This window comes from Pseudopodoces humilis, chromosome 13 (genome assembly GCF_049639895.1).
Source record: "Pseudopodoces humilis isolate 2021_Gansu_Grassland_sample_001 chromosome 13, ASM4963989v1, whole genome shotgun sequence".
In the NCBI taxonomy this organism is placed as follows: Eukaryota; Metazoa; Chordata; class Aves; order Passeriformes; family Paridae; genus Pseudopodoces; species Pseudopodoces humilis.
Window position 1 is genome coordinate 20,819,336 of NC_142212.1, and position 13,460 is coordinate 20,832,795.

Sequence of the window (13,460 nt, forward strand, 5' to 3'; positions counted from 1 at the left end):
AAGGTCTGCTATTGTATTTTCAGGCCAATCCTTCACTGTGCTGTGCTTGCATTTATAGCATTCCACTATGAATGGTTGCTGCTGTATGTGTGAAACAACAACCTACACAGCAACAGACAACAGCACCTCTCTGCTGCAGAGCAGAAGACCCAGCTCCACGTTGCTTTGGGATGACTTGATGACACTGAGGCACTAGGAACCAAAGCTACTGTGCTGGTTGCTGGTTTCAGTCAAACTGATAGTTGCAAAGCAGGATTAGAGAGTGGTGTTGGTCTGGCTTTGTTTGCCCAAGCTCTGAAAAACACACCGAGAGCCTGCTCTCTCTACCAGATCCCAGCAGGCTAGCCTTTTCCAGAGTTTTTCCAATGATTTGGCATCAGCACGTCTAAAGAGCTGTAGGGCAACTCCATGTTACACTGCACAAACCAGTGCAGCAAGTGGCACAGGGCACTTCAGCAAGCCTGTACACATGCCCAGCAGCTCCACTATGCCTTTCAGGTTGTGTTTCACATCCTAGCAAAGTCATGAACACCATAAAGAACCTCATGACAACAGCCTGCTGTCCTTCACCAGAACGAGGGCTTGGGTCCTGCATTTGTCATTTAAAGTTTAAGAATCCTGTCTTGGATGCCTGCAGAAGGGCAGCTAGTAACTCTTCCCTTCAGAGCCTGGAGTCAAGTCCTTGCTCCCAGCATGTGAGGGGGAGGATGTCAGGTGTTCTGCTGGACAGCATAGGGCAGTCTGCAGAAAGCCTCTCTCACCCAGCAAGGAAAGGGAAGTATTCCCTCAGTACCTCTCCATGGGCAGTTTTCCTCAGCAGAGAGGTGGGGGCAACCAGCCAGGCTGCCTTCCTGAAGCCACTGTCACCTCTCCCCTGTGAGTTCATCAGGGGTCAGCAGTACTGCAGCAACTGCTCCACCTTCCCATTCCTTCCAGTGAGGGGAAGGCTGATGGAAACTTGAGTTACCTGCTTCCAGAGCCCTATCATCTCCACGACACGAGCACTGTCAGTATCTGACACTTAATTCAGCTTCATTTCACTGAGTGCTGCCACTGTGGGCTGAGCAGAGAAGGGAAGGGATATCTCAGTTTTGGCACACGGGCAAGATTGTGTCTTTTTAGAGACCCTGAAGAAAGCTGGAATGTTTCTTTCTCTGGTAGATATGGATCTGAGTTGAAGAAGGCAAGGTCAAATCATGACCACATTAGCTCCCTGTCATTTGCTTTGATCCAAACCTTAACTGTCTGATAAAGGTAATTTCATCAATGTACTCCTGGGTTTGCGACACCTTATTAGACCTCTTCAGCTTCACTTTTTATCTTGAAAATACTTTGAAATAACCTTTTTCCTTACAATCTCTTTCTTGTACAGAGAGGGAGGTGAGCAGCAAGATAGCAATATTTATAAAAGGCAGAACTGGGAGGGAAAAGTCCTGAGAAGACCACAGAACTATCCATTTGAATCAGGCTGTTGGGAAAAGCCTGCTGAGCACTACCATCCTCAACTCTGGTGCTCTGCAATCACAGCACTGGATTGTCAAATGAAGTACCACAGCACATACCTGTACCGCTCCTCCTGCAAGGTCTGCATTATCAACGTGTAATCCCTCTGGTAGCGAACCTTAAGGTCCTCAAATGATTCTTCCAGTCTTGCCTGTGTCTCTCGAATTTCTTGAATCTCATGCAGTACTGCATCAAACCCCGAGCTCTGCATATCCAGAGTGTTTGTTTTGGAGCTGGAAGCTCCCACAGGGCCCCCTGTTGTGCTGTTGGCTCCCACTGAGCCTGACGTGGCACTGGAACAATCCTCTTCACTGCCATATTTTGGGCTTGACTGAAAGTTCTGAATAACACCTAGAGCCTTGCCTCCTGTCCCATCTTCTTGGCCTTCTTCTAAGGAGTCTTTCAGATTAGCAATGTTGTCTGCACTCCCAAACTTGTTCCTTATGAGGGAGGCAATCTCCCTGGGTTTGGAAACCACAGCTCCTGCTGCTGAATGTGTAGCCTGGGAGAAACTGGAAAGCCCACCTTTTACACTGTCTACCACTCCCTCACTGAATCCAGTGACTTTTGCTCCAACATCTTTCAAACCCTGATGCATATCCCTGAAGACATCCTTTGGCTGCCGAGGGATCCCATTTTGTTCAATTTCTCTCAGCTTTCGATGATAATGTTCCAGTTTCTTCTGCAGCTGCAAGATGGTCTGGGCTGACTTTTGATTTTTCTTCTCAAACACTTGCTTGATGCGGGCACTCTGCTGCTTATCTGCATTGTTGGCCAATTTCAGGTACTCTGCCACGTTGTCATCACGGGCTGTTTGCTCAATTTTGATCTGCTCTGTCAGCTTCAGTATCTTCTGCTGCAGGTGTGTGATGGCCACTTTTGTCCGCTGCGGATCTGGGGTCCCATCAACAGAGTCTGCGTTGATGCTGCCATCAGTGCTGGAGGCCACGGCACTGGAGGTCTGCGCCAAGCTGCTGACTTCCAATCGCTCAATCTAAGCACAGAGGGAGAGAAACATGAGTGCTAATCAGCAGTTTCACCAACAGAAAGCTTTCCTTCTTTATACCAACCAACTGGGCAAATGGATATAATTCTGAAAAAATGTACATTTTTTCAGCTAGTCAGGGGACCGTATCAATCAAGAGAGCTTCACATATTTTACAGCCATCCAGCAAAAGTTGAAAAAAAAGTAAAACCTCTCATATTTTACTCCACTTAATCACCTAAACCTGGCATGGCAACAATTCAAAACCCAAGCACAAATGTGCACCCCAGCTTGGCAGACCAAGCACTCCAAGACATCAGTACAAGGGCAGGGGCTCAACTAGCTAGAGAGTGAAGAGACTGAGAAGGTAACTGAGGGCAAAACCCACACAGTTTAACTGTACAGTACAGCACACCCGAGTCTTTCCTAGTGCTTCACCTGTTTGAACAGCAGCAACAGTGAACCTACAACCAATCTACTACAGCCAGCGCTTCTAACAGAAAAATGGAGCCTGAGAGGCACCCGAACACTTCTCCTTGCCATGGCAAACACTGCGAGCAGGTGTCTCCGAGTGGGAGGAAAATAGTGAGTTTCAAAGGACAACCCCCACCCCCCCCTTATAGCAAAAAAACCAAAACCAAAACCAAACAAACAAACCCCCCAAAACCCCCAACCAACCAACCAACCAACCAACCAAACAGCTTAAACTCTGTTTCACGTTCAATCCAACTCGCCAAGTACCCGCCGCGGAGCCGGGAAAGCCCGGGCAGGCAGGTGCGGCCGCACCGGCCGCTCCCAATCTGGACATTCCTCCCTGGAGCCGACCACGCTCCGAACCCGGGTCGGGGCTACGGTGGGACCCCGGCGGAAGAACGCCCGCGGCCCCCCGCCGTACCTTGTCCCGGCGGGGCAGCAGCGCCCGCTCCCCGTGCATGGCTCCGCTGGCCGGGCACGGCTGCGCGCCCCGCCCGCCCCCTCGCGGCACGGAGGCCTCGCCGGGCCGGGGAGCCGCGGAGCCGCAGCCACACGCGTCCCGCTGGGAATCTCCAGTATTAATATAATTACCATGACTTTTGGATCCCGAGGCCCCCGTCCCCAGCGCGGAGCTGGCGAGCAGCCGTGACTGCTGCCCGCACGCTCCGCTCCCGTCCCCGCGGCTCGGGGGCGAGCAGCCGGCAGCTCCCCGGCCCGTTCCACTGGAACAGCTGCCAGCTGACCCACAGCTACTGCCCAGACGCAGAACCATGTCTGTGTTTGCGAATATGCGCTTTACAAAACAAAAAATGCCGTTACAGTTAACTACCCTCTCTCTCGATTCATCATTCCATATTTAATGTAAAAAACCCTGCAAGGCTGCAACACTGGCCAGCGCCGGGGGTCAGCCAGGCTCCTTCCCATAACCCTGAGAGTCTCTGTTTGCTATCCCATCAACAGGAAAACCAGACACCTGGGAAAGCAATCGATTAACTTTCTAGAAGAGTTCAGATGCTGGAAACCACTGAATATAATTTCTCCTTCTGCTGTGACTCCTGAAATATCAACTGCTCTCTTAGGAGGGTTTAGTTGTAGAAACCCTGGAGCTCTGGATAGATCAATGGAAAATTGGTGCTAAGAATTAGTATTAATCAGCGGGACCAACACTATGCATGATACCACTACTGCACAGAGAACATGCTGTTTCTGAGATGCTGGGACATGCATTTGGAAGTAATTCACATTGGTGAAAATATATATTCTTGGAGTTTGTAATTTCATTATGATTTTTCCCAGGGCTGTCACTGATCAGATTTCTCCCTGTGGCCTAGATGAACACAAAGACCCTGCCTGTGCAGGGCATGCTTGGCCTGGGAGCACCACCCAGCACCCATGGCGCATCTGGTCCGTGCCTCACCCACAGAGCAGCTCCGCCAACCAGCCGCCACCCCAAGAGCAGCACAGCACAAACTATCTGTGCAGCACACCAAGACAATCCTATTACTGTTAACTGCCCATGAACCAAAGGCTTCTCAATCCATTCATAACTATTTCTACCTCCTTCAGAGCAAGGACAGACATATGAAGAAAACCAGAAAGATCCACAGTTTTGATGCAAAACTTCCACAAATTAATTTACTATAACTTTTTTTTTTTCCATAATTGATTTTTTTCTGGGCAGTGGTAAGGCTGAGTGAGCAAGGGACTGACCCAGTGTCCCAGAACCAAAAAATTGCTCATCACCAGTTCTTCTGCAGCCCAGAGGGTCTGAGCTGAAATCTGCACAGATCAGTGTCACAGAACTTTTGGGGCTTCAAAAGAGTTTCTATCAGCTTAATTTACTCCAGGTTTGGTCTAATTAGTGTATGTATATGGAAAATTACCATAAATTACACTAATAGTACATCTTCCTCTCATGACACAAGTTTTGTGAGAGAAAAATTTGGTAGAAACTTTCTCTTCCCCCTTTTTAAAGTCAATTGACTTCATCAAATCTGCCCAGGTTATCTCCCTATACCTGTGGTAGAAAATGAACTAGAACAGCAGTAATAGAATAAACCATGTTGGGATAATTGCTTTATAATTACCAGCTGCGTGGATTTTATTCTGAAATAACAAAAAGGGTCCTTTCCAATTCAAATGGAAAAGACTGTGCAAAGTGCAGTTCTGGAACAGAACAGAGATAATTTAAGTACTTTGTCCATATCGACAAGGCTTTGTAAAGGGAAGGATCAGCACAAACTGTGTCCCTGGGAAATGCTGATGACTTATTATTGAATTTGAGATGATGGTCAATCTGTCCTGAAAAAATGCTGGTAAATTAAATACTATAATGATTACTGCTTGTATAAGAATAGAGGTTACAATTCAATAGTCAATCTCTCTTGCAATACAATTTTCCATTATATTGACAGTCCAGATAAGGGGAGATGTGTGCCCTCCCACCAGGAGGTACACTGAGAACTGCTTTGGCATTATGTCACAAACCAGATGAAATCATGTGAGGGCCTTATGCTCTCTCTCTCAAGATCTGACCAACTTCTCAACTGTTTATGCTCTCAGGCTTTCCCTCCTGTACAAGCTTTCCAATGTCTGTTCTGCAGCACACAGCCCAAAAAAAACCACCTCATGATTCTGCCTGATTGGTGCTGCTGAAATTAAATACAGCAGCTCTTTTAAAGGTATTTTGCCGTCCTAAAACTCTTCCAGTAAAAGCATATACCGGTCATTCACCAAGAAGATGGATTTTTGCTTTTGAACACTCAGGGCAGCTGGCTTAAGCAAACAGCAGCTTTCAGAGCAAGCCTGCTGCAAGAGGGCAACTCCTGCCTCCTCCTCCCTCCCCTTGTGAAGACTGGAGCTACACAAGTGTGACTGAAAGTTGTCAAGCTACTTACAGTAAACACATACAGGGCACAAAGTGAGACAGGGGAGCTCAGAGTGAGACTGCACAGCGCCACAAAGGAGCTAACAACACTTGAGGTGCCTGGGTTAATCACCTTCCCAGTGACTGCACACCTGACTGGCAGCTAAAACTAACCATGAAAACATTCAGAAGTTGTTTTGCTTCCTCTTCCTATGTGCTAAAGGAAATACAGTCATACAGGCAGAAAATCTATGAGACTCATAGACAGTCTTAGGTTTCAGACTTCCTGTTTGGAAACACGACTCATTAACAGCATCATTAGCGCATGGCAGGTGCAGGGATGGGCACAGGGACTTGGCCAACCCCTCTACGCTAGGTGGACAGATGGTCTCCAGCCTCAGGCAGGCACAGGAGCAGATACTCAAAATCTCTGATGACAGTTACAAGAGACTTGGTTTGTTAGTAAGATCTCTAATTAATGCCTTACAGGAAACAAAAGTCACAGGGGGGAAAACCCCCCACCATTCTTTGTGCCTTACCATGTCTGCAGAGTAAGAGCCCCCCAGGCCCCACTTCGTTGCAGCTGCACTAAAACACCTAAGTGCACATTTGAATAAATGCATACAGAATCCTCAGTAGGTACAATGAAGAGATACTTACTTAATCATAAATTACTATGAGGTACCTTTAACATATTAAATTAAATGCCATCAACAGCCACAAGTCACCTCCCTGCATGCCACCTACAGCACATGACTCTTGCAACACATGGGTCAAGGTGGCACCAGCGCCACTCTCTCATGAGCAGTCAGCGCCCTGCTCCCCTGGATCCAACACAGTCATTGTATATGGCACAACTTACCACAGGTCCCAAAGGAAACAAAGATGTGTCACAAAGTCTGCTGCCTCATCCACTTGGGTGATGCAATAAGCTCTTTATGACCTACAGGTGATCGAGAATTAAGAGTTGTTTATCCAATGCTTTGTGTTTTAAAGGTTGTTACTGAATCACAAATCAGTTAGGGTTGAAAGGGACCTCTGGAGTTCACCTGGTCCAACCCCCTGCTCAGGCAGGGCCACCAAAAGCCAGTTGCCCAGGACCAGAAAGCTTTTGAGTATCTCCCAGATACTACTTCCACATCCTCCATTTGTGGATCTGTTTGTCTGCTGCAACATTGCCATACATCTGATATCACCAATTCTATGGGTCAACTATTTATTTCTAGTTGCATATTTCTACAACTGCAAATCCTGTGCAACAGTAAGGGAGAATATTTCTGTTCATTCATCTCTCAGGTAAATACAGACAGAAGATCTAAATACTGCTGCACTGAACCATCCCTGGAGACAACTGCTCATTCACATGAGGATTCATTTACGAATCTACCTTCCACCTTCCCTCAGCAAATGCTCAGGGTGCATACATGCTCCCCGCTCTACAAAACATCTGTCTTGGCTTTACTGTCAAGACAAAGGAAAAACAAAGAACAGGTCCAGTGTGATTCCTTGTGACTGCAGTTATCCTGCAAAACTGTATTGACCGATCAAATCTTCAGAAGCTGCAGCAGCTTTGCTTTTTAACACCTCCAGTTACTCAACCACATAGACCTATGGTCATCCTTTGACAGCAACTGAGCTGTCTCTAGCATGCTCCTAAATCCAAATCCATATTAAACCTGGCTAAGGAAAGCACACAAACAGATGGACAGTTCAAGGGAGTCTTGCTGTGTGTTCTTCATAGCACAGCTCATTGTTTAGATTATAAACTGGGGGTTTCTGAAAGTTGTACAGCCTTTGCTTATGGGCAATAAACCCTCAAAATGGTGGGAAGATAACCACGGTTATGGGTTAAAAAAAACAAAACAGTGAGAAAACAAAAAATGAAAAATTACTCAGAAAAATATCCAAGAAAAAAATTCCAGTAAAATGCCTTTGCCCGCCTCAGACAACAGCTTGAGCAGGGAACCAACACTGTACCACCAAGAGGAAATGGCTTTACACCTTACTCACAGTAGTTAAACAGTCATGAGTGATGACTGCTGCAACAGGAATGCGCTAATGGTACATCTGCCAACCCAGAGCCCCAAAAGCCTCCCTTGGCAGAGAGGGGAGAGGGCAGGTCCCTGCCTGGACAGAAGGGCTGTGGGCAACCACATAGGGGCAACATTTCACACATGCTGGAGTGCCTTGCACGGAATTGAGCATTCCCTTTCTTTAGGGGCATCCAAGCCAAGCAGCTCCCTGCCCAGCCCTGTTCTGGCACAGCCTGGGGACAGACAGGTCCAACAGCTCTTTCTAGAGCCAAGGTGCAAACTCACTGGGAACTAAGTGATGAGGTGCTTGGGGATGTTCTTACTACTTTCCCAAATGTGGTTCACCATTAGGCCCAAGACAGACTGAGCAGAAACACCTCTGGAGAGAAAGGTGACCTGGGACTGCTTCACTGGTGCAAAGAGCAGCAACCCCCAAGCAATGGCCTGAGGCACACAAACCCTCAACCACAACTTGGGATTTGGTAAAGCAACTGCAGGGTGACTTGCCCATGGTCTTGTACCTAATTCAATATGAAATGGAGATGTGACTTCATGTGCCACATCAAGTGCCAGAAATAGTTTAGCTGTAAAGCAGCCAGCTTTCTTTTCCTCAGAGCTGTCAGCAGCATAAATTCTTCCCAAAGCAGACCAGTATTCAGCTGCAGCCCTTGCTGGTGTTAGGAGCAATGACGAAAGATGCTGCTGCCACACGGCATCATACTCGCTGTACCAGAGGCAGCTTCTGCCACAACACTACACATTCCACAGGGGAGCTCCAGCGAAGTCTTGTCAGTGCAGGCAATTGCTGGTCACAGATCCAAATGTTTCACTTACTAACTGGTTAAGAGGCAGCTGAAGCTCCAAAGCTGACCTCCACCTTTCCCAGCTGTGGTTCAGGCACATGCATCCCTGATGCCTACCAGCCCAGTGTGCTGCACTGAGGCAAGGAACACTGCACAAGCTGTTCCCTCAAGCAGGACTGGAACATGTGGGACCAGGCACCAGCTTGGCCCACAAGTACTTATTGACATCCCAGAGACAAAAGGGACTGACACAATGCAGTGTAACATCTCCCTTAAGAGGTTGTCTATGGCCCTTTTAATTCCTTTAAAAAACAGCATTGCTGCCAAAGATATCACCTTCTTGACCTCAAATTTCTGAAATCTTGAGAAAATATATTTTTGAGCACAAAAAAAGTATGGCTTGATGGCCCAATTTAGTAATGGTTTCCTAAAGCTAGACTAGTCAAGCAGAAAACCACTGGTGTTGACTGAATAAACAGGGTGGTTTATTCAGTCACCCTCATTGAGGGTGAGGGAAGTCCAAGGGAATGGATACAACAATCTTATTAGAAAAATAGGAAATAACTGAATTATACACAAGAGCTCATAGGAGATGATAAGGGATGACACAGCAAAAGATACAGCCAAAATAGCATCCATGGATGTTTATTTTAGCAGCTCCTGATTTCTAATCAAGGGGGGAGTGCCAATCAGGCCAGAAGTTACAACAATAAGGATAGGAAATGAGGTAAAGCTGAGCAAAAGTTAAGTATAGGAACCAGCAGGAGAGGGTGGATTAAAAAACAAGTTTATACAAGCTTTTATAAGAAAGTGACTACGTAAAATGATGTGTGCTTTTTTGTTTGGTTCTGATTTTTTTTTAATCTCATCCTATTTTCCCTGGTGTTTGAGCCACAACTCACTACCTGAGAGATAAAATTTTTGTTAACACTTCCCAGAGAGTAAAGCAATTTTGGTTTTGGTTTTTTATGCTTCAAGCTGCTATCTGATTAATAGATATTATTATTGCATGTTATATATTAATTTGCAAAGAACAGAGTTTAATTTTATTGTTGCAAGTTAACTTTGACTTGCAAAGCATTGGAGCAAACTGTGTCTGAAGTCTGGAAGGACAAATATCTCTGCATAATCCTTCTGCACAGAACAGCCCTGTGCGAGAGCAAAGATTCTCCCCTTTTCAGGAGATGCATCTCTGCTGAGGTTTAATATGCACATCCCCTCTGACTGTTTAATCTAAAGGGCTCCAGCAACTGTACTTCTACACTTCCTTCATTTTTTTTATTTTTAACTGTAGTATTTTATGCAGGTATAATGGAGTGTGGCCATAACCAAAACTCCTCCCTGAAGGTGACAGAATCAACGGTTCATACACTATTAAGTATTTCAAAGCAATAGGATTCATGCTTCCTGTGAATATACTGCTTTGCTTTTCCCATAGAGCATTTCTTGACATACTGTTTCCTTATTTAAAGCCTTTGTCGTACAACATACACATAGTACCAGCTAAGATCACACTTGTCACAGCTACACAGTATAGCTGCTTCAGATTCCTGCTTTGTTCAAAAGCAGCTCGTTTGCTCCAAGTGCTCCTGCATTAGCACCAACTAAATCTTTACAATTGCTCCAAGTGGCAAACACAGCTTGTCAAGGACAAGACAATGTGAGCAAGGGCAGTCCCTTCAGCCCATGAACGTGCCCTTCTCAGGGCCGCTGGCACATGGCACAGATGCCTTCGGAAACCTGGAAGAGAACAGTGAGCAATGAGACATCAGAGAGGAAAATGCATTCAAGGGATGACGAGCACCTGGCAGTCTCAGGCAACAGGGCACCTATCCAGAAATCCACAGGGAACACTGAATTAGGTAAATACTGAAATCACTATGCTGCTTTCAGTATTGCAAAAGATAAGAATCCTCATTGAGAACTCCATTTAGAGAGAGCCCTCAGTGCAGCATCTCCTCAACCCACAGTGGAAAGCTGTTCAGGCTACCCTGACCTGGCCTAGCAAGTGCAGAACATGGTGTCCTGTGCTCACTACTCCTCTCTTCAGCTCTCTAGAGGTGATGCAGTAGCCTGATGTTAGGTGCGCCAAGATGCGAAACACACAGATCTATCAACCTGGGATGTGGAACATCTGTAATCCCCTGGGCATTCCTGCTGCCCCGCACCACCACAGTCTGTACCTCTGCGACTCAGCAACAGGCACTCTTCCTGAGAGCCACCTGTGTGTCACTTTTATTATGAAGATTAATGAATGCAGTGAGACAAAGTACACATACAGAAGATACTATTTTCCTTTGGGAAAAATCTGTGAGTTAATTAAATAAATGTATTAGACATCTGTGTTTCAAACACAACAGGAATACTATTCTACCTCTCAAGCATGTCTTCTGCAGACTGTAACAGACACCAGGTAAACCATCAGCTACGGCAAAAAAACAGTTTGGATCCCAGATTTCTTTTTCCCTCAAACACTGGACCACAGAGCTAACTGCAACAATTCAAAGAGAAATAGCTTCTATTTTGCATTGCAGATCAGAGCATCAAAGACCTGACTGTCTCTCTTCAGTATTTAATAAATAGGGGAGGAGGGGACGATAGTTTACTGTTAACTCAGACTGAAAAAGGGTAATGCTGAGCTACACAGCCCAATGAAACCAAAGAAAAATACTTAATCAAAGGTCACTGGGTCTATGTGAGGCAGCACATTTACTCCTTTTTACCTGGAGAAGAGTACAGTTCTGCAGTTTGTTTACTACTACCTGAAAATACATTTTGCACAGCTAAAAACAGCAAAACAAGAGGTGACATTAGAAAAGCTGCCAGTGCAAATACTTCTCTCTGACACTGGGCTGCATCTACATCTGCTGCATCTGCATCTCCCACCTCTTTCAGCACTCGTTGTATCAAACAAACCAAACCCCAAAACAACAAAAACAGAAAATCCTAAAAAGCAGCACCACATTTGATCTTGTTTATGGATTGTAACACTCAGTCAGACAGGAGCCTTTTTGCACTTCCCAGCTTCAAAAGCAAAGAAAAACTCTATTTTAAAAAAAACACAACCACTGAAATTCAACAGCAGTGCCCAGAGGAAAAACGCAGTGCTTCCGAGGCTGATGCACAAAACGAGGTCAAGTTCTACTGGAGATTTAAATAAAACAGCCAATCACGACAGCTACAACTGTTTCCCCACAGCCTCCTCACCTTTGTGGGCTCGCAGAAGTCTCTTTCACAGCACACGCAGGTACAGCAGCACCACATAAACATCACGCTGCAGCCATGGGCAGCCCCTGCGCCGGGCACTGCCCGGCCAGTGCCGCAGCCATCGGCCGGACCGAGCGCCGGCTGCGCCGCTGGAGCGCTGCTGCCGGCCGGGCATGGCTGGGTGCCGGGCCAGCCTGGCCACTGCTCCTTGGCAGGGAGCTCTGCTCCACGCTTGGAGCAGGACCAGGACAGGGATTTAAAGCTACAGGGCTTCACAGGCGCTGTGCAACACCTGACACTGTTTTTAAAACTATACCTTCGAGCCAGAAAAATAGTGCAGGATAACAGACAACCAAATCAGGAGCAGATCAGTAGGGTCTAAGTGACACAGTTGTTCCTCAGCAACACAATATAACAGACCTGGGAGCAAGGCCAAGCAGGACTGACACTGGAGATTCAAAGATGCACAGCAGGACATATATCCACCTATAAACTATAAGCGCTAATTACAGCAGTGCTGAAACACTGCTATTTAATATTCACTAAACAAATTTTTCAGAATATTAGTGTGATCTCCTGGAAGACTGAAGTTCTAATTAGAAAGTAATTGTCACAGAAGGACTCCAGTACACAACAGAGCCAACACAGCAATGTTATCACAGCCAACTCTGGAGTAAGAAGAAACCTCAGCGCCTCTTATTCCCTACCGACATCTTCTTTGTCAAAGAAAATGTGTTTTACTATCCTGTTTTGAAGAGGTAAAGCAAAGGCCTATCACCCTGTTTGACAGCTCTGACCCACAGCATCTTATACCACCCATCCCCACTGCTCAGTAAAAAGCCACCCTCATCACCATGGCTACTTCTCCCCTTGCTCTTCTTTGCCTCACTGCTATTTTGTTTGTAGCAAATATTAGCACTCACTCAGGACAGAGACAAGAGGATCCAAAGACAAGCCATTCATAATCTAAGTCTGGGATCTTCAGAACCATTATAATTTAGAGTATGCAAGGTGCTCCCAAGGCTGAAATACCAGGAACTGCCAAACCTGACAGGAATGCAGTGGCTTTTTAGGAGTTCCCCACTGCATGAATCCTGCAGCATGTCTGCCACCACAGTATCGATACAAGGACGAAACTTTCCCATTTTAATTTATGTCTGTCCCTTTGAGGCAATGACTCTTTGAGGCTCTGACAGACATCACAGTGCTAGGGTTTGGTAGGCTTGTGTTTTTCTTAAATAATTTTCTTCACTTGCAGTAATGCACAGGTAATGTCAAGAAATTCTGCACTGAAATGTTAATTCATAAAATATAAAGTTCAGGCATGTAACAGAGAAGAAACTCCTGACTGACTCAAATCATGGGTAACGTGAAAGAAAATATCCCTACGTGCAAAATTCAGTTTTCATCAGGAAAAAAGAGAAGAGGAATTAAAACCCAAAAACATGTTCTGTAAGAACTAAAATTAGAGGAAGAACAGCTGAAAATCCATTGTCTTAAATTATATTGGTATGTCAGGGGGCATTTGAAAAAGCATTATGATGAAACGGCAAGTGCATTGTACAGGCCATTTAGAATGAACAGGAACT

The 13,460-nt window shown here is 45.9% G+C and overlaps 1 protein-coding gene across 11 annotated transcripts in view; it reads right to left on the minus strand.

Moving 5' to 3' along the window:
* Positions 1 to 13,460, minus strand: part of TMCC1 (transmembrane and coiled-coil domain family 1) — a 77,487-nt gene that overhangs the window by 12,368 nt on the left and 51,659 nt on the right. For 8 of the 11 annotated variants that reach the window (XM_014251761.2, XM_088061755.1, XM_014251762.2 and 5 more), the window contains one exon: positions 1,563 to 2,497. In XM_014251761.2, coding sequence (XP_014107236.1) covers positions 1,563 to 2,497 — 935 coding nt within the window. Of the gene's footprint in view, positions 1 to 1,562; positions 2,498 to 3,182; positions 3,315 to 3,383; positions 3,448 to 11,871; positions 11,993 to 13,460 lie in introns of those variants that run through there. The other 3 variants (XM_088061754.1, XM_014251763.2, XM_088061753.1) reach the window with 3 other exon arrangements.